The sequence below is a fragment of the Urocitellus parryii genome, chromosome 3, assembly GCF_045843805.1.
Source record: "Urocitellus parryii isolate mUroPar1 chromosome 3, mUroPar1.hap1, whole genome shotgun sequence".
Taxonomy (NCBI): domain Eukaryota; kingdom Metazoa; phylum Chordata; class Mammalia; order Rodentia; family Sciuridae; genus Urocitellus; species Urocitellus parryii.
In genome coordinates, this window is record NC_135533.1 from 205,741,920 (window position 1) to 205,766,927 (window position 25,008).

Genomic DNA, 25,008 nt, shown 5'->3' on the forward strand with positions numbered 1-25,008 from the left:
GGTAGTTAATAGACTCCTGGATGCTGCAGTCGGCAGAGGCAGAGACGACTCAGACCAGAGTCCCAGCGCCTGGTTCAGAGCTATACACTCTCATCCCTCCAGAGTGAGCAGGCTTTGGAACTGAGGTGGCAGAGACATTTATAAAACATGACCACACCCTTCACAGCTTACATTCAGTCGAGAAAATAAACCCTACCCTTATAAATCAGAAAGGCTGAGCACCTGATGAGCCCACATATTTATAATTAGCACATTTCCTTCAGTTAGTGCATTTTCTCAAGTATTCCAAACAAATTATTTTGCATCAAGATCTTTATATGAAATACTATATTAAATCCTATAGATTTCAGTAATAAGGACTTTTCAGAAGATTTTAAAAACATTTTTTATAAATGACAAATTTCTTATATTTTTCACATGCACAAGCTTTTGATTCAGTGCAAATACTTATACATGTATGAGTCTACTGAAGGCTTCTATACATCTTTTCTATTCCAGGTTTCTCTCCATTCCATGTTCATTTATATGTGCATACTGAACCAAGATGACCGAAGGCATTCCCATATGCTATCCATTAATACAAGTTCTCTCCAGTGTCCACTCTCATGATTGACAGAAAGTTCACGTGCTAATGAAGTCTTTCCACATTCCTTAGTCAGGGTTACTTTCCAATGAATGTTTAACTGGAAGAAATAAAGGCTTTTTCATTTTTTTCTTTCTTTCTTTCTTCTTTTTTTTGGGGGGTGCTGTGGGTCGAATCCAGGGGCACATTACCACTGAGCCACATTCCCAGCCCTTTTGATTTTTTCTTTTGAAACGGGGTCTTGCTAAGTTGCTTAGGGCCTTGCTAAATTGCTGAGGCTGGCTCTGAACTAGTGATCCTCCTGCCTCAGCCTCCCAAGTCACTGGAATTATAGGCATGCCTGACTTCATATTCCCTACACAGAGAGTGTTTCTTTCCAGTGTGAGTTCTTTGATGTCTGAGAACATGACTGGATTGACTGAAGGGTTCTCCATATTCATACATATATAGGGTTCTTTGATGATTTGAAGGGAAAAGGAAAAACTGAAGGCCTTCCCATGTTGCATAAAAACAGAGGGCTTCTCTCCAATGTGAGTTCCTCCATGGTTTCAAAAGGAACTTCAAACTAAAACTTTCCACACTGCTTATAAATATAGGGTTTGTCTAGTGTGAGTGCTTGCATGGTATTAAAAGGAACTGGAACGACTAAAGGCTCTTCTGTACTGCATCCATTCATAGGGTTTCTCTGAGGTATGAATTCTTTTATGCTGTTGAAGGGAACTGAGACAAGTGCATGTTTTCCCACCGTTCACAGTGTTTCTATCCAGTGTGAATTCTTTTATGAATTTTAAGGTAACTGAAGGTCCTGAATGCTTTGCCACAATATTCACATCCATATGGCCTCTCTCCAGTGTGAGTCCTTTTATGTCTGTGACAGGAACTAGAAGTAGCAAAAGCTTTCCCACAATCCTTACAGACATAGGGTTTCTCTCCACTATGAGTTCTTTTATGTCTGAGACAGGAACTAGGGTCACTGAAGGCTCTCCCACATTCCTTACATACATATGGTTTCTCTCCAGTGTGTGTTCTTTTATGTCTGCGACAGGAACTAGGGTCATTGAAGGATTTCCCACAATCCTTACATACATATGGCTTCTCTCCGGTGTGAGTTCTTTGATGTGTAAGAATATGATTGGATTGACGAAATTCTTTCCCACATTCCTTGCACACATAGGGCTTGTCTCCGTTGTATGCTCCTTCATGAACTTCAGTGCAACAGGAAGAACTTAAGGCTTCTCCATACTCCTTGCCTACTGAGGGTTTCTCTCTAGTGTGAAATCTTTTATGATTTTGAAAGGAACTAGAAATATTAAAGGTTTTCCCACACTGTTTACACACATAAACTTTCTGTCTCCAGTGAGTTTGTTCATGTCTTCGCAAGTATTTTAAAGAAAAGAAGGCTTCTCCACATTGCTTACATACATAGGGTTTCTTTCCACTATGAGCTTGCTCATGTCTTTCAAAGCTCCTGAAACAACTGAAGCCTTTCCCACATTGCTTGCATCCATAGAGTTTTCTGCTACCACGAATCCCTTCATGGTGTGGAGGGCTACTGTGATCAGTGAAGGATTTACCACATTGCATAGATGCATATTCTTTTTCTTCATTTTGGATTTTTTCACGTATTCGAAGAGAACTAGAACGAGTTAAGATCCTCCCATGTTGCTTATGTTCTACAATGTGGGACGTTCCATGTTTCTGATGATAACTGATGGCTTTGCCAGGATTCTGACACCTGTACTGTTTCTCTCCATGTTCCTGATACTCATATGGTTTGTGTTCAGCATGAGATCTGAGGAGCACATTTTGTGATGAATCACCAATAAGGACTTCTCCACATTCATAGTTTTCACTTGGTTTTACTTTAGAAAGAGCTGCACTGTTCTCAATACAGTCTGGAGTTTGACTCAAGATTTCTTCATATCCACTACCTTCTTTACATTCACTAAGTCTCCTTAACACTTGACTTCTGGAAAAAAATGAGAAGCATATTATTAAGGTTTTAATCCTTTTTTTTTTAATATATTTTTTTTTAGGTGTAGATGGACACAACACAATGCCTTTATTTTTATGTGGTACTGAGGCTCGAACCCGGGTCCTGCCCGCGCTAGGTGAGCGCTCTACTTCTGAGCCACAATCCCAGCCCCAAGGTTTTAATTCTTAATGACTTACAAAGAGAAACACTGGTTTTATGGCTTGTATGAATATTTGAACATGAAATGATTTTATGCTCTGCAGGATGGATCAAAGACAGATATTATCAAGACAGTGTTTCTGTGTTTGTTTTGCTTTGGATACTATGGATTGAACCCAGGAGCTCTTTATCACTGAGCTACATCCCCAGACTTTTTTATTTCTTATTTTGAGACACAGTCTAAGTTGCTGAGGGCTTCACTAAATTGCTGAGGCTGCCCTCAAATTTGTGATCATCCCATCTCATTCCCCTAAGTAGCTGGAATTATCACTATGCCTGGCAAAAAAATGATACTATTATCAAAGTATTAATATTGTTTCCAACTACACTATTTGACAAATACTGAATATAGTATTATATGTACAATGTGATATACGATAGTATATTCAATTTAAGTACAGTTGAATACTCCTATGTGAGAGGATAGGGATCAAAAGCATTTGGATTTTGAAATATTTTCATATATATAATGAGATAGCCTGGGTGTTAGTCTAAACACAAAACTCAATTTTGTATCATAAACACCTTATTTCCAAACCCTAAATTTTTTAAATTACATTTTTGATAATTTTGTGCACTGAACAGTCTCTCTGTGTGTAGTCACCAGAAAAGTGCCACATAAGACATTATATTAGTGATCAAGATGTTTTCATTTTTGGAACACTTTGGATTTCTGATATTCTGATTAAGGTCATTAATCTTTTCAAGTTTAGAGAAAATTTCCTTAGATCAGATCAACTTGAAGCTGGGTTTATTTGCATTGTTTGCTTGTTTTAAAAATGTCCTGTCATCCCAAAATTCTTGAGTGACATGGCTTTCTCCTTTGAGTATAGATTACCTTAGATTTCTGCTTAGATTTTTGTACACACCTTCCTTGGTCTGGTTGTCGCTTCCTTTTCCTAAAATGCAGACCCAGAAAATCAGTATGAATAATTAAACAATATAGAAAAATTACTGCATTCTAGCTAGGTTCCTGGTGTTTCGTGACCATGCTTGGTATAATCACCAAACATTCCCTTTCCATATTTCATGTATAGAGGAAACATTATGAGGAAGAAACTTTATTTCTTGATAAAATAAATAAGGGAAATGATGTCATTCTTACCTAGAAAGGCCAGGCTCCTAAAGGTTTCCAACATCACTTCTTTGTAGAGCTTCTTCTGGGAAAGATCCAGCAAAGCCCACTCATCCAGGGTGAAGTTCACAGCCACATCCTCAAAGGTCACCGACTCCTAAATTATCCCACATATATTTCCAAGAGGAAGAGTAAGACTCAGTGCCAGAGATGGGAAATCATTTCATTAAAAGCCAACACGATGCTGTGTGCCTCCACACTCACTCCATGTTTTGTCATCACCTTGAATGTCCCGTTCACACTCACATCCTCTTACAGCAGTTCTGATGCTAGTCTGGAACTGTTTACACAACAGCAGAACAGTAACACACATGGTGCTCCTGGGTCACACCAACATCTTGCTGTGCAGTAGGGTTTGTAACGCCTCTCAGAACAAAGTCTTAATATTGAGTGCACCCAAGACAGTAAGTACCACCTGTTTTGAGACAAATCTAACTTACTCTGGTTCTCAGAACTGCTCCTGGATGAACCTCACCAGCCTAACTGGAGAGAGGGGCTTAGGGTTTCCAACGATTGTGCTCTTAGTTCATAACCTGTTGGTCTCCCTGAATGTTTACAATATTCTGAATGGTCATCAGCCCCCAAAATACACTCTGGATAATGAATCTCTAATGAGCTGCTCTGACAGACACAATTTAATGTCACTTGTCACAACTTGTTTCTTTGGGAATGGAGCACATCCTCTCCTACTACACTAAGAGACAATATTTGCAAGCTTGCACTTTTTTTTCACAGACCAAACTTAAACAAATACTAAATAAAATTCATGAATAGGGAAAGAGCACAATGTCACCTCTCACACATATCAAATATACAACTAAAATGACAAGCCAGAAAAGATGGGAAGCTTATACAAAAACCCAGAACAACAAAAACGTTACAAATATGGTACTTATTCATCCAAATATTATCAAATCATTTTTAATGTAAATAATCTGCATACATCACTTGGAAGGCTGCGTAGAGATAAAAGGAAGACTCAACTTTGTGTTCTCTCCAAGAACAACTATTACATAGATAAACATAGAGAGTGGGGAAATTGGGGGAAATATTGTTCAAGATTATAAAATTTAATTAAATAGGATAAATTATTTCACAACCTCTATTAAATAATGTAGTTATAGTAAGTAACATTGTATTATGCCAGCCTGTAAACCCAGTGGCTCAGGAGGCTGAGGCTGGTGGATATGAGTTCAAAGTCAGCCTCAGCAACTTATCAAGGCCCTAAGCAAATCAGTGAGATCCAGACCCTAAATAAAATACAAAAAAGGGCTGGGGATGTGGCTCAGCGGTTAAGTGTTCAGAGCTGCTGGGATTAAGGTGTGCCCCCACACCCAACTCACTGCTTTGTTCTGTTTTTGCAGGACTGGGGATTGAACCCGTGGCATGCTACCTTCAGCTATGTTCCCAGCCCCCCTCCCTTTTTTTAAAATATTGAGACTGGCCTAGACTTGTGATCTTCTGGCTTCAGCCTCCTGAGTTGCTTGGGTTGCAGGCATGCACCAACACACCCAGCTCCAAAGCTATTTTGTAGAAACAAGAATCTACAAACGAAAAAAAAGAGAAGCAGCTCAGGGAAGTAAACTGCTTCACCCACAGTTCCCAAGGAGATCTTTACTCAGAGGTCAAACACATCCCTAAACTTACAGAACACTGTCACTTTGCAGATGCAGCCCAGGTGTTCACAGGCAGGAAATGAGGAAGAGAAATCTGAATAGCCAGAAAACTAAATCCTGGGACCTCCACACACCTGACTTTCCACTCTTCCCACTATGGAAAGGATCCCTTGTGCACAGGCTCAATTCTAGTGAGCACTTATCCAGAGTCATTTGAAGGTTGTGATCTGTAGTATCTTTTTCTGAAATTATCTGACACTAAATCTGTGGTGTTTGCTGAACACCACCCAATTTTTCAGTACCAACTGGGTGTCAAACAATTCTTATACCACGTAGACTTAGAGTCCCTGCAAGTTCAGGCGTCAGTCCCAGCACACTGACCCGCCCTGCAGATGTGAATACAAAGCAGGTGTTTGCTTTGTGTGATCAACAGTCTCTATTTTGAACTGATAGAGGGATGGTAGCCTGAGTCAACTCCTGGGCACAAATTCAAGTACTGCCTAAAAGAGGTTGAGGATAAGCACCCAGAGATTCTCCTACTGCTCACGAAATTCCAAGGGTTTTAGGTTCTCTGTGCCAGAATTATGGACAAAGACCAATTTTTTAAAAAAATTCGACCATACATCCAAATAAACTGTGGAATTCATAAACCCTAAAACACATAAAACTTTTCTCCAGCAGGAAGAACTCAAAGGTATCTTCCAGACCGCCTCTGTCAGAAATTATACTATAACAAGACCAACTATGTAGTTGCAAAGGTTCAATTTCATGTAATCCTAGAAATCAGTGGTGATTAACAAACTCCAGCAGCCTAGTGCAATCAACGTCCTACTCATTTCACTAACCTGATGCTCCCTTTAGGTTACCTATGACAAAGGTGACCACACAGATTCCAAATTCCCACTTTTTGCCTCAAAAATGATCAGCTCAAGTGATCAGTAAAAATCAGCAAACTTTCCCTAAAATTTCTCATTCCTCCAGGCCTGAAATCTTTGACCAACCATAAACCTGACCCAGCACAAAATCTCTCCTTTATAATCACCCAAAGAACAGGGGAACCTGAGGGGAAAAGGTTGCTTCTAGAAGCAACCCTCCACCCTCCCTTCCTCGCCCACCTGGTTTCTACTCCCACAGGCTTCTCAAGGTTCTTTTCTTCCTAACCCTTAAGACGCTTACCATCTTACAGTTGGTTTTCCCTACTGCAAACTCCTTTCAAATGAAGTCATGTCCCACCGTCACAAGGGGAGTAGTGTCAGGTGGATTCTGTGTCTCCCGAGTTCAAAGAATGAAATCCACGGACAATCGGAGAGTAGCAAGATTTATGTAAAGCAAAAAAGGCTGGCCTGTCTTCCAGGGGTTTTTATGGGCTTGATCTGTCCCTATAGGAATCTGGTGGGATGACATGTAAATATAGGATTTAGAAAGAGGGCAATCATTTCTATTTTGTCTTCTTTGGACAAAACTGGGGAGAGTAGTTTTCAAGCCTTTCTTTACATAAGGAGGGCTGGGGTTTGTTGCCTCAGGTGCTTCAGAGATTGTGCGGCTGATGGCTAGGGGTAGTTAAGGCGCTGTCCCGGAGGCCAGGACGAGCTGGGGTCAGCAGCTGGATTTCCCAGTCCCCTCCTCCTCCTCCCGTTCCCGGACCTCTCCCAGCTGCCTGTGGACGGACTAACTTTTTGTCAACTTCAGTCAGCGTTTCCCTTTAAAAAACAACGTCTGGAACCGTCTATAACAATGACACGGGGAGCACTCCCCTCCCAGCCAGTCCGCGGGACACCCTCGCCACCGAGCTGAGAACGTGGGGAGTCCCAGAGACGTGGGGGTCCCCGCCGGGTCCCCGACCCCCGCCGTCCCCGCACAGCCTGGGGAGACCGGCCTGCGCCGCGCACAGGGCTCGGACCAGGTAAAGGTGCCGCGCAGGTCCCCGCGGCCGGACCCGCCCCACGGGACAGAAGGGACCAGGGGACCGAGGGCGGAGCGCGGTGCCAGGCACCTACGGAGCGGAGCGGGTTTCGCTGGGCCCCCGTCAGAGCCAGGCCCTGTGCCCACGTCCGGGACGCCTGGGCCCCGCACACTCACCATCTCCCTGCTTCTGGGTGTCCTGCTGTCCACCTCACGGCTGCCGAAGTCAAAGGAGGTCACAAGGCCAAACAGGAAGAGCAACCTCGGGACCCCGCAGGGTCCCAAAGATGGCGGAGCCAGAACGGAAGGTCCCGCGGTTCGGAGCGGACCCGCCTCCCGCCGGCGCTCCTGATTGGACCGCTCTGCAGCCCCGCCCCGCCCCCGGTGGGCTGTCAGTCAAAGACCCGCCCCGAGCGCGCCGCCTGAACCGAGCCGCGATCCCGTTCCCTCTCTGCCTGGAACGTCTGTGAGTTCCAACCAGAGCTCTCCCCAGGCCACACTTCTCCCAGGCCGCGACCAGCAGCAGCCCCAAGACGGTGCGCAGAAGCACAACTTGCTCCTGGCTTTCCACGGCGGCTCTGGCTGCTTCTTCAGTGGGCCCTTCTTGTTCCTCCTGGAAATGGGGCCACAGGTGTGCTCAGGGGATTCCAAACTCAGTGTCCCATGCAGACAACCCTGTTCTCAAGAAGCAGGGGTGCCTAGGACAGGCCAGGACAGGCCTTCCTGGAACCGAAGGAAGGGCCTGTTGTCACACCAGAGGACCCTGGGATAAGACAACTGACTTCATGGTCAAGGCTTTCTCACTCCTATTTTCAGCGAAGAAAATAAGATGCCAATAAGAGAATAGCATCATTAAACGGGAGGGGGGCAGGTGAGGAGTGTCCTGGAACCATATGGCAGCAATATTCTGCGAAGAAATCAAGATGGAAGTGAAGGAAACATTTGGAGTGCCTCAGGCAAGAACACTGCTTTGTCTGGGGTCACAAGGAGAACCTGAACTCATAAAGTTAAACATATCCCCATATTTCAGAGCCATAATGGAACACCACTTGGTGTTGAGGAAGGTACACCTAAGGATTAAACTCTGGGAATTTAATGTCCTGATATCTCCTATTGCCAGTATGGAAACCTTTGTACTTCAACACCTTGATATTCACCAGACAGGAGCTATCACCTGGTGCCAGCAAGATGTCAAATTCATAAACTCTGTCTCTGGGAGACTACCTAAATGAGTCTTTCTCTAAGCCTGACTTGCACAGATTTTACTTTATATGTAGAAATTACAGGTTGAGTACAGCAATCCTCTACAGCATCCCCAAACCAAAACATTCTTCATAAAACAGCTGCCTAACAACCAGACTTACCAATCTCTAAAAGGACAGTATCCCCAAATTCATCTGCATGTGGGTCTCCTGCTTTCCAGTGCTCTGCAGCTGCTCACTGTTGACACTAATTCTGCAGCTGTTCTAGTTATTGGGTGGTACTGAGAAACTGATGTGACTCCATTTTTGAGAAACCAGCCTCTACCTCAGAGCAAAGCCTGTCCAAGGAAGGGGGCGTGACCTTTGTCCTTGGAAAAATCCACAGAGCACTCCTAGGCATATACCCACCCTGTTGAGTTGTTTATCTACAAATAACAAGAGAGATCAGTGGCGCCAGGTGTCCCTGACTCAGTCAGGCTAGGTAAGAACCCATAGCAACCCCCTAGCAACCACCAATCAGCATGAGACAGGGAAAACACCTGGGATGCCAGATGACCCTCCCAGTAGTTTATGGTGGTTGACAACATGTTGGGAAACCATGAAGTTCAGCACGAACACCCCTCGTGGCTTAAACCAATCAGTTCAAACGAATCCCCCTCTTGTACTAACCAATCACCCTTACCCAACTTGTTCCCGCCAGTGAAGGTGCTAATCATGTTTTAGAGTTTTATGATTTTTCCGCAGTGTGTGATGATTTGCTAAGAGATGCTATGCTATATGTGGGGTCCCTGCCCTCCCCAAAGAGTGTATAAAACTGCTGCAAACCCTGGGCTCAGGGGCCTCTCAGCATCACCTGTTGCTGTGTGCGCGGAGGACCTAGCTAGCTCTCAATAAACGTCTCTTTGCTGCTTACATCGATCTTGGTCTCTGGTGGTCACCTGGGGGTCCCGAACTAGAGCATAACAGTACAAGATCCTACCTGGGAAGAAAAGAGACTTGGACATAATGCTCTCTGTTCCAGAAAAATTCAGAGTCAAATTGGTATGAAAAGTCAGCTTTGAAGGAAAATGAAAGGCTCTTCATTGTTTTGAAAGTTTCATCTCCCAAAAGCTCTGAGAGGAGGAAAGCTTTTAAAAAGAGGAAGTGTGCATTAGGACAAAAGTTCACAGGTTTCCCTTCATAGTCATTAAAGTCCAAAAGAATTTCACGGGTTGGGTTGTGACTCCTTTGTATCCAGGAACCATCCTTATCACATCAAAAGGAGCTGGCACTTCCTGGGGCTAGCATGTGTATCTCCCCTAACATGGAGAAGGGAAGGTGCTTCAAAATACAGTGTATTTCATACTGAGCACCAGGAGATTGGTCAGGAATAGTGGAAGGCAGCTACCCAGTGGCACTAAGGGGAACTTTACTGCTCTCCCTTGGCAGGCTAAAGTCTGACCTCAGCTTGGAATCCTTAGGAGGCAAGGAGAACACTAAGATACTTCATACACATTTATAAACTTTCTCTGAGAAAGCAAAGATGCCCGCCAACTTATTTTCATGTGAACAAACATGGAACCAATCAATCAAAGTGTATAGCCCCTTTTGCATCTATTCCAGCATTTCCCATGTACTCTCATTCCCTTGTGCAACCTGGTAATCAGTGCCTGGGGACTGACATGTGCTGTTTACAGTTTTGAAGCTGTCTCCAGACCCCATCCTCACTAAGCCATGCACTCCACACCACAGCTACATCTTAAGCATGCCAGGAACACATTTCCCTTCAAGAGTTTTATCTGGCTCCAGGTTGCACCCTCCTAAGCCCCTCTCACACCTCTCCATTTAACAACAGCATGGAGAAATTGGGCTGGCTATTTATCCAATCATATCATTCTTTTGTGTCATCCGTTTTGAGCCTGTTGATATCTGGAACATCTATCAGTGGGTTGCTAGGAAGAGGATCAATGTTTGTATTCTCACCAGATCAGTTTCAGAGACTGCTTAAAATTAATCCAGACTGGAAAACCCACAGACTTCTTGATTTAGGCGCTGGAGATGGAGAAGTCACAGAAATCATGAGCCCTCATTTTGAAGAAATCTATGCCACTGAACTCCCTGGAACTATGATATGGCAACTTCAGGAGAAGAAATACAGAGTGCTTGGAATCAATGAATGAATCAATCAATGAACAGGGGGTTTCAGTATGATGTCACCAGCTGCTGGAATTGCTGGACTGCTGTGATCAGCCCCTGACTTTGTTAGAAGGTATCAGAAGTGTCTTGGAGCCAACTAGAGGCAGAGTCATTCTTGCCCTTGTCCTTCCTTTTCATCCCTATGTGGAAAATGGTGGCAAGTGGGAGAAACCATCAAAAATTTTGGAAATCAAGGGACAGAATTGGAAAAAACAAGTGAATAGCCTGCCTGAGGTGTTCAGAAAAGCTGGTTTTGTTAACGAAGCTTTCACCAGACTGCCATACCTGTGCAAAGGTGACATGTATAACTACTATGTTCTGGATGACTACTTAGTTCTCAAACCAGTACAGACTGGTGGAGGCCAGAGTCTGTAGAATCTGTCCCAGGATCTATCCTTCAGAAGAGGGTTCACAGTTATGTGATGGGAGGACCTTTGGGGAAAGCCATTCTAAACAGTATGTAGGAATTTAAAAAGCCAAAATACTAATTATTTCTTTGTAGTGTGTAAAACGAATGTTTTTAAACAACAAAAACCCAACTCTGGATTTTTATCAACTCTTTACTCAGAGCTGTTCTTCAATGCAGGTCACACACCAGTTATGATGGAAGATATCTTTTATACTTAATTGCAGTTGGGACTCACTCCCAGACAAAGCAATAGTCATGACTTCATGGAGCCAATAAATGGATTGTTTTTAATAAAATGAAGACTGGTAATAAAGTTGTCCATTGAATTCCAAATATTACTTGTAAGGTATAGCCACTGATATTCTTTCATGTTTAGAAACTGTTATTCAAGAAAATGTTTTTAATTGCTGAGAGCCATAGCCAAGTAGGAATGACGCATGGCAATTTCCTTGTCAGCCTACCCAGCGCCTGCTCCTTGAGTTCCCGTTGAGTTCTCTCGATATGCAGAGCCCGGTGGAGGGTGTGGATTTTCCCAGAACGTGCGTGTAGAGTGCAGGTGAGAGAATAAAGAATTGCTGTTTGAATCTACAAGGCTGTGAGTGGCTCGTGATTTTGTGCCCAGCCAGACTCCGGCATTTAATCATGCTAATAAACTTTTTTTTTGGAGATAAAGAAAAAGAATATAAAGCACAAGATCGTGAAACTGACAAGGATCACAGAAGAAGTGGCATTTTCCCTAGACGATTTTGAAGGACAAAGAGATTCCCAGGCAGGTTTTCTTTTTTCTTCTTCTTTTGGCACTGGGGATAGAACCCAGAGACACTTTACCATTGAGATTCTTTTTAGACAGAATCTCACTAAGTTACTTAGGGCCTTATAAGTTGCTGAGACTGACCCTGAACTTGGGATCCTACTGCCTCAGCATCCTGAGTTGCTGGGATTACAGGTGTGTACCACCACAACCACCCCAAGCAGTGTTAGAACAGCATTCTTGCAGAGGAAACAAAGGCACAGGATGTACTAAGCATGGAAAGAGGGAAATCTGGAAATTCGGCTCTTTATGTATTCATGTGCTATCGTTCCTCATATTTCATTGTCCTTGTACTTAAACCAACTTAGACTCTTTATCAAAATAAAATAAATGGAGCTGGAGATACAGCACAACAGTAGAGCACTTACTTAGAAAGTGTGAGGCTCTGGGTTCAATGCCCAGAACTGTAAAAGAAAGGAAAAGGTCTCTTTGAGTCCTGAACTAGTCTGCAGGCCTGACACAGCAATTTGATTTTCTTAGACTTAGCTGTAAGAAATGTTGTAGAGGGCTGGGGTCGTGGCTCAGCAGCAGAGTGCTCGCTTAGCATGTTCGAGGCCCTGGGTTCCATACTCAGTACCACATAAAAACAAATAAATGAAATAAAGATATGTCTAAAATTAAAAAATAAATATAAAAAAAAGAAATGTGGGCTGGGATTGTGGCTCAGCGGTAGAGCACTCGCCTAGCGCGGGCGGGACCTGGGTTCGATCCTCAGCACCACATAAAAATAAAGGCATTGTGTTGTGTCTATCTACACCTAAAAAATAAATATTTTTTAAAAATGTTGTAGAGATGATAACTGTAATTAATTTGATAGGGAAGTCTAGCGTGAATTTCCAATTACAGAGAATCGCTATCCCACTGAAAAAGAATTTTATTCTTCTCAGTTGCTAATCTGTATTACAAAAACATGTACTCATCACAATATTTTCAGTGTTTCCAATAAAAATTTTTAAAACAAAAAGCTAATATGTGTTAATCTATAATTTGTTTGAAACATTTAACAAACACTAACAATGTATGCACAGAAATCTGATTTGAAAATATATATCTACTGCCATATCATGGGCATGTACAAATATGTAAAAATGAATTTCACCATTATGTGTAATTATGATGCAGCAATAAGATGGAAAAATATGCCATCACATACGCATAACCCATCATGTGAGGTCAGTAGGATGTTGGCAACAATGAACAAAGACTCATTCTTCAGTGGCCTGTTAGCCACAAATATTGAAAAACAACATACAAACTAAGACTAATTGCATATAGGAAATAAAATTCAATTTGCTTTTGATCCAACATGGTTCAAAGTGTTAGAGGGCTCACTACTTGATTTGATTAAGAATACACTACCTAGGAAATTCAGATAGTACAGCCTAAACAAACCTTGCACAAGTGTTTCACCTCAATCTTTATTTTGAAGAATACAAATCAGAAACACACAACGCAGAGATCTACTTTAAAAATGAATACACACACACACACAGGCTTTCTCTCCAGTGTGCATTCTGTCATGTATTTTAAGGGTGGAGGAATAACTGGAGGCTTTCCCGCACTGCTCACATGCATGTTTTCATGTCACTGTGAATTCTTCGATGTTGTCTAAGGGTATGGGGATCACTGTAGGACTTGCCACATTGCTTGCACACGTAGGGTCTTTCTGCAGTGTGAATTACTTCATGTCTTCTGACTAAATAGGAGTGAATGAAAGCTTTCCCACAATGTTTAGAGGCATAGATTTTCTCTCTAGTATGAATTCGCTCATGTATTCTAACAGAGCTGGAAGAACTAAAGCCTTTTCCACATTGCTTACATATGTAAGGTTTGTCTCTAGTGTGAATTTTTTCATGTTTTCTCATTGCATTGGAATGACTGAAAGCTTTCCCACATTGTTCACATATATAAGGTTTCTTTCTCTCCACTGTGAATTCGCTCATGTATTCTAACAGAGCTGGAAGAACTAAAGGCTTTTCCACATTGTTCACAAGCATAGGGCTTCTCTCCACTGTGAATTCGTTCATGTATTCTAACGGAGCTGGAAGAACTAAAGCCTTTTCCACATTGCTTACATATGAAGGGTTTTTCTCCAGTGTGAGTTTTTTCATGTCTTCTGATGGCATAGGAATGAGTGAAAGCTTTCCCACATTGTTCACAGGTATAGGGCTTCTCTCCACTGTGAATTAGTTCATGCATGTGAAGGGAACTGAGAAATGGAAAACCTTTCCCACACTGATTACATGTATAGGGTTTCTGTTCACTGTGATTTCGTTCATGTTTGATAATGGAGCTGGAGGAAAGAAAGCCTTTTCCACATTGCTTACATACATAGGGTTTCTGTCCATTGTGTGTTATCTCATGTATTTGAAGGGATCTATGTAAATGAAAAGCTTTCCCACATTGTTTACATGTATAGGGTTTCTCTCCACTGTGAATTAGTTCATGTCTTTTCATGTATCTAGAAGTACTAAAGCCTTTCCCACATTGCTTACACACATAGGATTTCTCTCCGTTGTGAATTTGTTCATGTACTTTCATGCGGCTTGAAGAACTAAAGCCTTTTCCACATTGCTTACACACATAGGGTTTCTTTCCACTGTGATTTCGTTTATGAATTTGAAGGTCATAGTAAAAACGATAGGCTTTTCCACACTGTTGGCAATTGTATGGTTTCTCTCCACTGTGAATTCGTTCATGGACTTTAATGTAGCTGGAAGAACGAAAGGCTTTTCCACAGTGCTTACACACATGGGGTTTCTCACTTATGTGATTTCTTTCATGTCTTTTAAGAGATTTGAGACAACGCAAGGCTTTTCCACAGTGCTTACACACATTGGGTTTCTCTCCTGTGTGAGTTCTTTCATGCTTCTGAAAATGCTGGGGATCATGCAAGGCTTTCCCATCTTCCTTATATTCATATGGCTTCTCTCCATGTTCCTGATACTCATGTGCTCTGTGTCCAGTGTGAGCTGTCAGGGGCACAACTAGGAATGGATCAGCAATGGTGACTTCTCCACACACATGATGTTCACTTGGTTTTACTCCAGAAGAATGTATCCTATTTTCAAGAGGATCTATGATGTGGCTGAGGACCTCTCCACATTGACCATCTTTTTTCTGTTCATAGAATCTCTCTAAAACTTGAATTCTGCAAAGAATGAAAATGACATTACTAAGGATTGATTTATTAATAATTTAGCAGAAGAATTGGCTTTGTGCTGTGTAAGCTTTACTACTGAGCTACATCTCAGTCCTTTGAAAAAAAATTTTTTTTGAGACAGCCTCTTAGTAAGTTGCTCAGAGCCTCACTCAAGTGCTGAGGCTAGCCTTCCACTTGTGATCCTTCTCCCTCAGCCTTCCAAGTTGTTGGGATTAGAGGTATGCACCACCACCAAGTTCAGGTTTCTAAATAATCCTGTCAAGTTAAGATTTTATTAACCCTGAAGATGTTTATCACTTGTGAATATAACTGATCACTACTTATGTGAAAAGCATGGGACAAAACTCAGATTGGATTTGTGATCTTTGCATATACACAGTAAAATATTTTCAAAATGGGTCCTACCTGAAGGTAATTTCATACATTTCTAATAAATTGTGTATGGAAAACAGTCTGTGTACGATAAACTACCAGAAAGTGTCACTTATGACATCAAGTCTGTTCCAGATGCTGCCTGCACTGGAACATTTTGGATTTTTAACATTCCAATTATGCATGCTCAACCTATATGGACTGTTGTAAGAAAATGGAGATTAAATTAATTTGAACCTTGGCATGTATCATTTCCTTCCTTTTATGATTTTTTATAAGTTACTCCCAGATTTGTGAGGAACATTGCCTTCACTTGTGAGTTCAATTACCTTAGATTTCCCTTGGAACTGTAGTGATCATCGTTGGCCTGATTTTTCCATTGTTTTCCTAAAATGCAGACCCAGAAACATTATGACTTATTTCAACATTACAGAAAAAACTATCAGAGTCTTGTAGATCTGTTGTATAATGTCACCATGCTAGTATAGCATGTGGGTTTTCCATATTCCAGATCATGGAACAGAACTCATAAGCAAGTAATAACAGTTCTCTGATTGACAAAGTGAGGGGAAAAATGTCACCCTTACCTATAGTGGTCAGGTTCCACAAGGTTTCCTGCATCACATCTCTGAAGAGCATCTTCTGGGAAGGATCCAGCAGAGCCCACTCCTCCAGGGAGAAGTTCACAGCCACATCCTCAAAGGTCACTGACTCCTAAAACATCCCAGATATTCCCAGGAGGAAGGTGAGACACACAGCACTGGAGACCTGCATTCACTGTGTGAGAATTTCACATGATATTATGTCCTCCCAATACTCCATCACCTGGTGTCACACTCTTACTCTCCAGCCAGGCTCACATAGCAATTCTGGTGCTGAATTGCACCTACTGGTAGAGAAACAGGGAGAACAGGAATACTGGCTGTGCTGCTGGGTCTCTCCATTTCTCTTTGTACCATGGTCTCCAGTACCTCTCACATCAAAGTCCAAAATGTACTGCACATAATAACAGTAGCTGTCCTGAGACAGCATATTCTTAGAAATACTTGGAAACAAACTTTGATCTATGTTGCTCTCTGGGAACTACTGTTGGGATGGACTTCACCAGCTTAACTGCAAGAGGGGTTTGGGGTTCCCAAGCAGGTTGTCCCAACAAAATGCAGCCTGTAAGTGCTGTTGGTCCTCTACATGTTTTCAATATTCTATATGCTTGACAGAGGTTGTCCATCTCATCAGTCCTCAAAACACACTCTGGATGATGAATCTCTAGTGGACTGGTATGTCAGATCGAATTTGAAACCTCTTTTTACAACTCATTATTTAGGGAATCCAGTACATCCTTGGGATTGTACAAAGGGACCACAACTGGAAGCCTGTACCTTAGGTTCTGTATGTCAATCAGAATTAAATAGTAAATAAGACTCATGAATTATAATTCAGTAGACTAATAGGTAATCATTAAAGGTTTGGTTGGAGAATGTCAGAGCAGAATAAAATAAGGGGAAAAGTGTACATGTTCTTAAAAAGATTTCACTGTCACCAAGATGTAACTGGTAAATGAAAGTATAAAATTGCAAAATGTCAATAACAAGACTTTTACTAGGACAATCAAAAACAATTCATGCCTGCTGCAGTGGCATACATTTATAATCCCAGCAACTTGGACTTACCAAGACCCTGTCTTAAATAATTAAAAATAAATGAAATGAATAGATTTTTTTTTCAAAGGGTAAGGATATTGCTCAGTGCTTTAGGGCCTGTAGCAATCATTACCCAAACCGAAGGAAAAAAAAAAAAAAGGAAAGAAAACAGGAAAAAAAACAGCTTATCAAATCCTCTAGGTGTACTTAATGTCTAACAACATTTAAACTCATTAGAATAAGAAACTGATCATTTGGCTAATATACATAAAACATTTTGAAGCCACACAATTTGGAAGACTACACTATTAACAGAAAGATTATCTAACAGATCTTGAAAAAGAAAAGAACAGTCAGTCATCCCACATGTGGACAGAGAACTGATTCATGACACAGCAGGCGTTGCACAACAGTGGCAGACACCCCATTCTCTCTATAGTTGAGAGAGGGACAAAAAGTTATCTGGACAGGCAATGTGTTCCCCTCTACTCCAAGGATGAAACACAGAGTACACAGTAAAACCAGAAAAACAATACTGGAATAGTTTGAGAAGCCACAAATATCTTTTAAACATAGAAAATAGTGTTTCCAAATTTAAAAAGTAATATTTCCTAAAAAATAAGTAGAACAATTTACATCTATGAAAATAGAGGAAGGTAAAAGACAACAACGTACAAAAATTTTTGCAATACATGGCATGAAAAAGGACAGCGTGCTCCAAGGCTTTGTGGCACACACCTGTAATCACAGCTATTTGGGAGGCTGAGGCAAGAGGAGCCCAAATTCCAGAGACGCCTGGGCACATAGTGAGACCCTGTTTCAAAATTAATATGAAAGCGGGGCAAGAACAGTCACACAAATCTGTAATCCCAGCGGCTTGGGAGGCTGAGGCAGGAGGATCGCTAGTTCAAAGCCAGCCTCAGCAACTCAGCGAGGCCCTAAGTAACTCAGTGAGACCCTGTCTCTAAATAAAATATAAAATAGGGCTGGGGATGTTGCTCAGTAGTTGACTGCCCCTGAGTTCAATCCCTGATATCCCCACCCCAAAATAAAAAGGGCTGGAGACGTTATGTTAGGCCAGTGTGAGAGCAGTTGCCTAGCATGTGAAAAGCCTTGGGTTCAGTCCCCACTAACCCCACCATGAACATAGACATAAGATTGATATGCAGAACAAAAATAAATGAATGCATTTATTTTGTTTACATATAGTAAACATTTTAACTCAATATAAAACACCAAAAAGAGAGCTGTGTCCTTGTTTGAGGAAAAAGCCAAATACATATAAATATTGAAGATCATAGCAAAACAACCGAGGTTTATACATAAATGGAGGATAAATTGATGCATATCACTGACACTGTAATTTCAAGTTTCAAAGCCATACAATTTGGAAGACAAAGACATTCATTGGGCAAGTGGTGCACTCCTGTAATCCCACTAAGTCAGCAGACTAAGGCAAAAGGAACATAAGTTCAAGGCCAGCCTTGGCAACTCAGCAACACTGAAACTCTAAACAAAACATGAAGAAGGGCTGGGGGTATAGCTCTATGATGAAGCTTCAATCCTCAGTCCCACCAAACAAAAAAGCAACCAACCAAACAAAAAAGACCATAGAGTAAATTGCAGGTTCCAATTAAAACAATTATATGAAACCATCATTATAGGTGTTCCATGGTATACTGGAGCAAAGAGAACAAAGAATCAGTTAAGATGAAGTTAAATGATTGAAATTATGCAATCTGAAGAAGGAAAAGAAGAAGAAAAAAATTTAGAGACTGTTTCACCAGTGTATCTCCTTGTCTACCTTTTGGAAAGAAGTTCTTTAGGGAGAAGCAAAAAGATGTAGGAACAGAGATGTAAAATGAACAGAAAGTAGTTTACAAATATGGTATATATTAATCCAACCATATCAATAATCACTTTAAATGTGAATGCTCTACAGACAGAATGGTAGAAAACAAGATCCACCCTTGTGCACTTTATGAAAAAAAAAAGTTTTAACTATCAAGACATCAGGTCAAGAGTCAAAACTTTTCTTATATATGAGAAATAAATTCAAGAAATCTAGTACTGTGAGAAATCATTAGAGAAGTATGTTTACAGTTCCCTCCTCCCCACCCCACAAAAAAGAAAAATGTATGTGAAGCAATGTATTTGGTAATTAGCTCAATTTAGCCATTCAACAATGGTTAAAGGCTGGGGATATAGGTCAGTTGCTGGAGTGCTTGCTTCACATGCACAAGGCCCCAGGTTCAATGCCTACCATCTCACACATGCACAAAAAAGGTTACATTGTGTGAGTGTGTGTGTGTGTGTATGTGTGTGTGTTAGAGAGAGATGGAGGAAGGTGGGGAGGGAGAGAGAGAGAGGCGGGGGGAGAGGTGTTTACATGGGTTGAAACCAGGAACATACAGTTGTAAGTTACATCCCCAAGCCATTTTTAAATTTTTATTTTGAGACAGGGTCCAAGGTGCATAGGTTGGTCTTGGATTTGCTATCTTCCTCCTAAGCCATTCAAGTGGATGGATTACAGGTATGCCCCATGACATCTGATTGAAAGCACCATGTTCGAAATTACAAATAAATTCCATTTTTATCTATTAACAATATATAGATATTTTCAAAATAGATCAATACGAAAACATAGATGAATTAATTATAAAGTTATGCCCATTCTTGTATTGATCCAAAAATAACTTGAAAAGTTCTCTTAATGCTGTACTAATCAAGCTGTATCTCAAACAAAATAAGGAATAAAGGGATTAAATAATGATAGAACAGTTGATTCTCTAAGAAAACATAACAATCCTTAATATATACACTCCTAAACAGAGCATCAAATCACATGAGGCAAAACATGGAACTGAAGGGAAAATCACAGATCACAATTATACCTTCAGATTTCAACTCATCTCTATCAGCAAGGGACAGATCAAGAAGTCAGAAAATCAGTACTGGAATAGTTGAAATCAACAGCATCAGGCATCAACTAGAGACATCTGCTCAGGTAGAACCACTATGGAGTGCACGTTCTTCTGCCTGTTCCTTTTGTAATGTTGGAGATTGAATCCAAGGCTTTGCAAATACTAGCTATGTGTGTCTACCACTACACCACATCCCAAGCTTCAGTACAAATTCTTGTCAAGATCACACTATAGCGGGAAATGAGGTTCAGGACACTGAGATCTGGAAGCAATACATTGTTCCTGTTGCCACAGCCCAGAGGGATAATTCCCAAAGTCTGAGCCCTGAGCACAGCAGGGCTTTTACTTTTTACATAAGTACATTTGGGGCACATTAAGGCAAGGGATTTGGTGCAATCCTACTGGAAGGTTCATTCTACATTTTTTATATGGATGCAAGCTTGTCAATATCCCAGGGACTCTCAGCTCTTACTGCTTAGGGACTTTTACTGCATTAAACCTAAAATAGGATTGTTCTGTCCCTGTTGCTTGGTTTACTGCTTCAGTTACTGAAGTTACGATTTACAGGTACCTGTTAGCCACCTCAAGCCTCTAGGTTTAAATGTCAGTAAGACAGTTTCTGTGTGTCCACAGGCAAAACCACAGCCTGTCAGCTCCTAAACTGCCAAAGTTCCCATTTTGCTCCACCACAATACAGAATCTTTACCAACATGGACCATGTTACAAGACATACCTTAACAAACCAAAGGAACACAAATTGTGGAGAATGGTCAAGCCCCAGTCATTTCTTATCCTGTGTGGTTGGCAAAAGCCAAGCCTGGGAAACATTCCTTGCCAAAACGCATGGATGTGAACAGCCTTGAAACTTGGCTCTGATGCTAACAGTTATCAAATGTTCCAGTACAGTGCGTTTTCTGGGCACAGCAGGATAGCTGCAAAGAGTTTCTAGCTTATAACTTTATAGTGCACAAAGAAGCCTCTTAATAACTCATAAGCCTTGAACAATTTACAGTGCCCTGATAGCTAAACTTCCTGATTAGAAAACCCTACATAATCAACTTGCCAAGCTACTTCTGGGTCACTGTTCCACTATCAGAGGGCAGTGTCCAACCTGGCTCCAGCTGTGCTTAAAAATGCCTCTGTTCTCTTTGTCTCTGTGTTTTTCTCCATCTCCATTGCCAACTTGAGATCCTTTGTTGATGCTGTATGGGTCTCAGCAAGAAATCAGTTGCTCACTTTCAGACCATACTGAAAAGAAACCAGCCATCAATAGCATAAAATAGCTAGAAAATGTCCCAAAATCACACAATACATAGCTGAATAGTATACACATCAAAGGAATTTAAGTATTTCAAAATATGTGAAAATGAACAAACATATCTCTTGTGAGACACAGAAAAAGCAGTGCATAGGGAGAAATTTGCAACAATGCTTATATTAGAAAATAAAAAAGACCTCAACTAAACAGTCTGGTGCACCACATTGGATAACTGGCAGAACAAGAGCAAAATAATTTTAAATAAAGCACAGAAAAATAACTTGGAAGAAGTCAAACAATTTCTGGAAAGAAACAATCCAGAAAAACTCACATGAGGAAAGATAAACAATGTAAATAAGGCTCTATGCATTACTCAAATTGAAACAATAGCAACTCAAAAACAGGAAGAATCAGGTCCACCTTGTCTTTTGGGCTTATTCTAACATTTAAGAACACCAATCATTACAAAGTCTTCCAGGTAAGAGATGCAAAAGTACTACTTCATAATGTATGAGGTCCACAGTGCCAAGAAACAAAATGAGACAAACATTGTAAGAAACAACAAAAATAAATGAATAAAGAAAAGGAGCATAGTTCAGTGAGAGTGCCCTGACTTTCAATCCCAGTACAGAGTAGGGGGAGAGAAGACAAACTGCTTCTAAGAATAAAGATGAAAGAATCTTCAAGCTCAGTGGTATAGCATCTTCTTAGCATGTGTGAGGCTCTGGCTTTGATCCCCAGCACTGCAAAAATAAATAAATAAATAAGAAAAAAGAAAAAATATTGAACGAATAATGGCAAATTACATCTATCCTTTAACAAACAGAATGATCCAATAAAACCAAGTAGGAATTATAAGTAGTTTTTAAAAAATATTTAGTTATTGGGCTAGGATTGTAGCTCACCTGGTAGAGTGCTTGCCTTGCATAAGGGCATGTGTTCAATCCCCAGAACCCCCCTCCAAAAAATAATTTAGTTGTTGACGGACCTTTATTTTATTTATTGAAACGCAGTGCTGAGAATCAAACCCAGTGCTTCAAATATCCTACGCATGCATCTACATTTGATCCACAACCTATAAGTATTTAAAAACGACCAAACATTTAAAAGTCAATTCATGTAATTGATCACCTCAACTGGCTAAACAACAAAATCCTAAGATCAAAAAATGGGTACAGAGAAAGCATAAGAAATAATAATGATAGGCATTCAGACTGAGAAGAAACAAATAAAAAATGACTCTTCATACATGCCATTATGGCCTACCTACAAAATCCCAAAGAACCAACAAAAACTCTGGGAATTAATACTGGAATGTAGCAACACACACATGAGCTTAATATGCAAAAATCCATTATTTTTCTATATATCAAGTATAAAAAATCAATTTTAAATTTAAAACAATACTATTTATACAGAACAAGAAGTTGGACAAAGAGATAATTTCCCAAAAATGAAGGACACTAAAGAAAAATGCTCCAGGCCAGAGTTAATTAATAAAAGCAAGATATATAGTAATGGCTCAAGAGGCTGAGGCAGGAGCATCTCAAGTTCAAAGCCAACCTCAGCAACTTAGTGAGAACCTGTCTCAAAATAAAAACAAAAGGGCTGGGGATGCAGCTCAGTGGTGAAGCACCCCTGGGTTCGTCCCCAATACAAAAAAAAGGAAGAAGAAGGTTTGTTGCTGGGGATATGGCTCAGTGCTTAATGCCAGTATCAAACAAGACAAACAAACAACAACAAGATAACAAAGAAGGCTGACAGAAGGGTGAACCATTCTCAGATGTGTAATTAGGTTGCCACCCTCCATCCTCCCTTAATCTAGGGAAACAGGCCAGAGACCTCCCACCCGGAAACCCTTACCAAAATTAAGCAGAAACCCCCACCATATATACAACATATGATTCCTATTCTTCTCAGAAAGCCTTTCACACAGGATGTCAGCAAAAACAAACAACAACAACAAACAAACAAACCCACACAAAACAAACAAAACCAAAAAAACTTCTGCATAGAGGCATAGAGCAGCACTGTGGTGGTAGTTTCCTCTTTTTGGAAATTGTAGGTTTGCAAATTTAAAAAAAAAAATTGTGAAACCTCTAGTCTCAAAAAATGGAACAAAAAAGCACTTGTCCTGTAAACCTTCAAACCCCTCCTCTCAGAGGGACAAAGTCAAGAACTCCAGACTCTGCCGCCCACAGAATGCTTTAGGCAACGGCCTCTCTGGGCCCCGCAGTCAACAAACCTGCTTCCCGAAAATTCCTACGGATTCCCGGGTGCCCAACCTCCCCCGTCCTCCAGCACTAGCGCCTTCTTGGCACCCCGCTTGCTCCCCTCTAGAAAGAAAAGTCCTTTCTGCCACCCACTGAGGGTCTGCAGACCTCACAGCGGGGCTTCCCCGCTTTGCGGTTCTCTTAAATGCAGCTGCGCCTCCCTCGATCCGCATTTTCTAAACCAACGTCTAGCGGCGCTGATTTCCAGTCAGGGGCCCCGGCAGAAGGGTCTACAGACCTGTCCGCCTCCTGCCCCCACAAGCCCCGGGCTGAGGGTCAGTCGCGGATTCGGGAACCGGCTTCCCCAGTTTTGCAGACTTGGAGTAACCGGGGGACCGGACCGAGGAGCAGGGGGCTGGGGCGCGCACACCTCCCTCCCTCCCAGGCCCCGCCTCACCCGGCGGGACTCTCCCCGCGACCCTCCCGCCGCCACCGCAGAGGAGGAGACCCGGGGCTGGGGGGCCGCGCTGCCCACAGACCGCTCCGGCTGGCAAAGCGCCGCGCAGGACCCGGGGCCCGGCCGGACTCCGACCGCAGTCGCCGCAGCTGCCGCCGGAGGCCCGGGTCCCTCCACAGCGACTCATCTGTCCCCCTCACCGCGACCCGCTCCCCTCGAGGGAACGGCGCCCTCCACACTCACCATTCCCCGCCTTCTGGGGTTCCCGGGGTCACCTCAGCCTGTAGAACGGAGATGTCACAGAGAGGAGGCTGAGCCACTTAGAAGCTCTCCTCACAAGACCCGCTGGACACTCTATGGCGAACCCTAGAAGAAGCTCCACAAAAGTGGAAGGTTTCCATCTTCTTCCAGCTGCGGTGCTGATTGGACAGTTCCTGCGGCCCCACCCCATGTCTCTGATTGGCTAATGATCCAGGCCCCGCCCCTGAATCTTGAGTGACAGCAGGATAGAACCTCTACCTGGCTGAATGGAACCCAAGAAATGGTTTCCAGCTCTTCCCAGCCCCAGCAACTTCCCAGGGCCTGGACCTGACCTAACGTGAGGGATAAAATTGCATGTGTCCATTTAGATCCAACCTCCCAGGTCTGGGAACACCTGAATATGGTAAATGATATGTCATATAACTTTATAAAAGAGCATTTTAAAATGTAACCATATGGGCTGGGGATGTGGCTCAAGCGGTAGCGCGCTCGCCTGGCGTGCGAGCGGCCCGGGTTCGATCCTCAGCACCACATACCAACAAAGATGTTGTGTCCGCCGAGAACTAAAAAATAAATATTAAAGAAAAATTCTCTCTCTCTCTCTCTCTCTCTCTCTCTCCCTCTCTCCCCTCTCTCTTTAAAAAAAAATGTAACCATATAAGATATTAATAGTATTAAATAATATTAATTGTT

At 41.9% G+C, this 25,008-nt stretch overlaps 2 protein-coding genes and 1 pseudogene across 2 annotated transcripts; 1 reads left to right on the forward strand and 2 right to left on the reverse strand.

Moving 5' to 3' along the window:
- Nucleotides 1-230: 230 nt before the first annotated feature.
- On the reverse strand, nt 231-7,728 carry LOC113183625 (uncharacterized). Its single transcript, XM_026389978.2, has 4 exons — nt 7,608-7,728; nt 3,883-4,009; nt 3,616-3,676; nt 231-2,552 (listed from the first exon to the last, which is right to left on the reverse strand). Exons 1-4 carry the CDS (start codon nt 7,608-7,610, stop codon nt 1,343-1,345), a joined length of 1,401 nt encoding a protein of 466 aa, XP_026245763.1. The 5' UTR covers nt 7,611-7,728; the 3' UTR covers nt 231-1,342.
- A 2,850-nt stretch (nt 7,729-10,578) lies between these two features.
- LOC113183562 (protein-L-histidine N-pros-methyltransferase pseudogene) lies at nt 10,579-11,182 on the forward strand (annotated as a pseudogene).
- A 2,410-nt stretch (nt 11,183-13,592) lies between these two features.
- LOC113183563 (uncharacterized) lies at nt 13,593-16,521 on the reverse strand. The gene is given in 6 exon segments (XM_026389886.2): nt 13,593-13,943; nt 13,945-14,504; nt 14,667-15,178; nt 15,892-15,949; nt 16,150-16,276; nt 16,453-16,521. Coding segments are annotated over 6 exon segments (1,677 nt in total).
- Between the last annotated feature and the right edge of the window lie 8,487 nt (nt 16,522-25,008).

Coding starts and splice junctions, on each gene's coding strand:
- LOC113183625 (XM_026389978.2), bottom strand. Junction 3,677..3,882: donor TAGGAGCCTGGCCTTTCTAG/GTAAGAATGACA, acceptor TCTGCATTTTAG/GAAAAGGAAGCGACAACCAG. Junction 2,553..3,615: donor AATCTAAGCAGAAATCTAAG/GTAATCTATACT, acceptor ATTTTTTTCCAG/AAGTCAAGTGTTAAGGAGAC.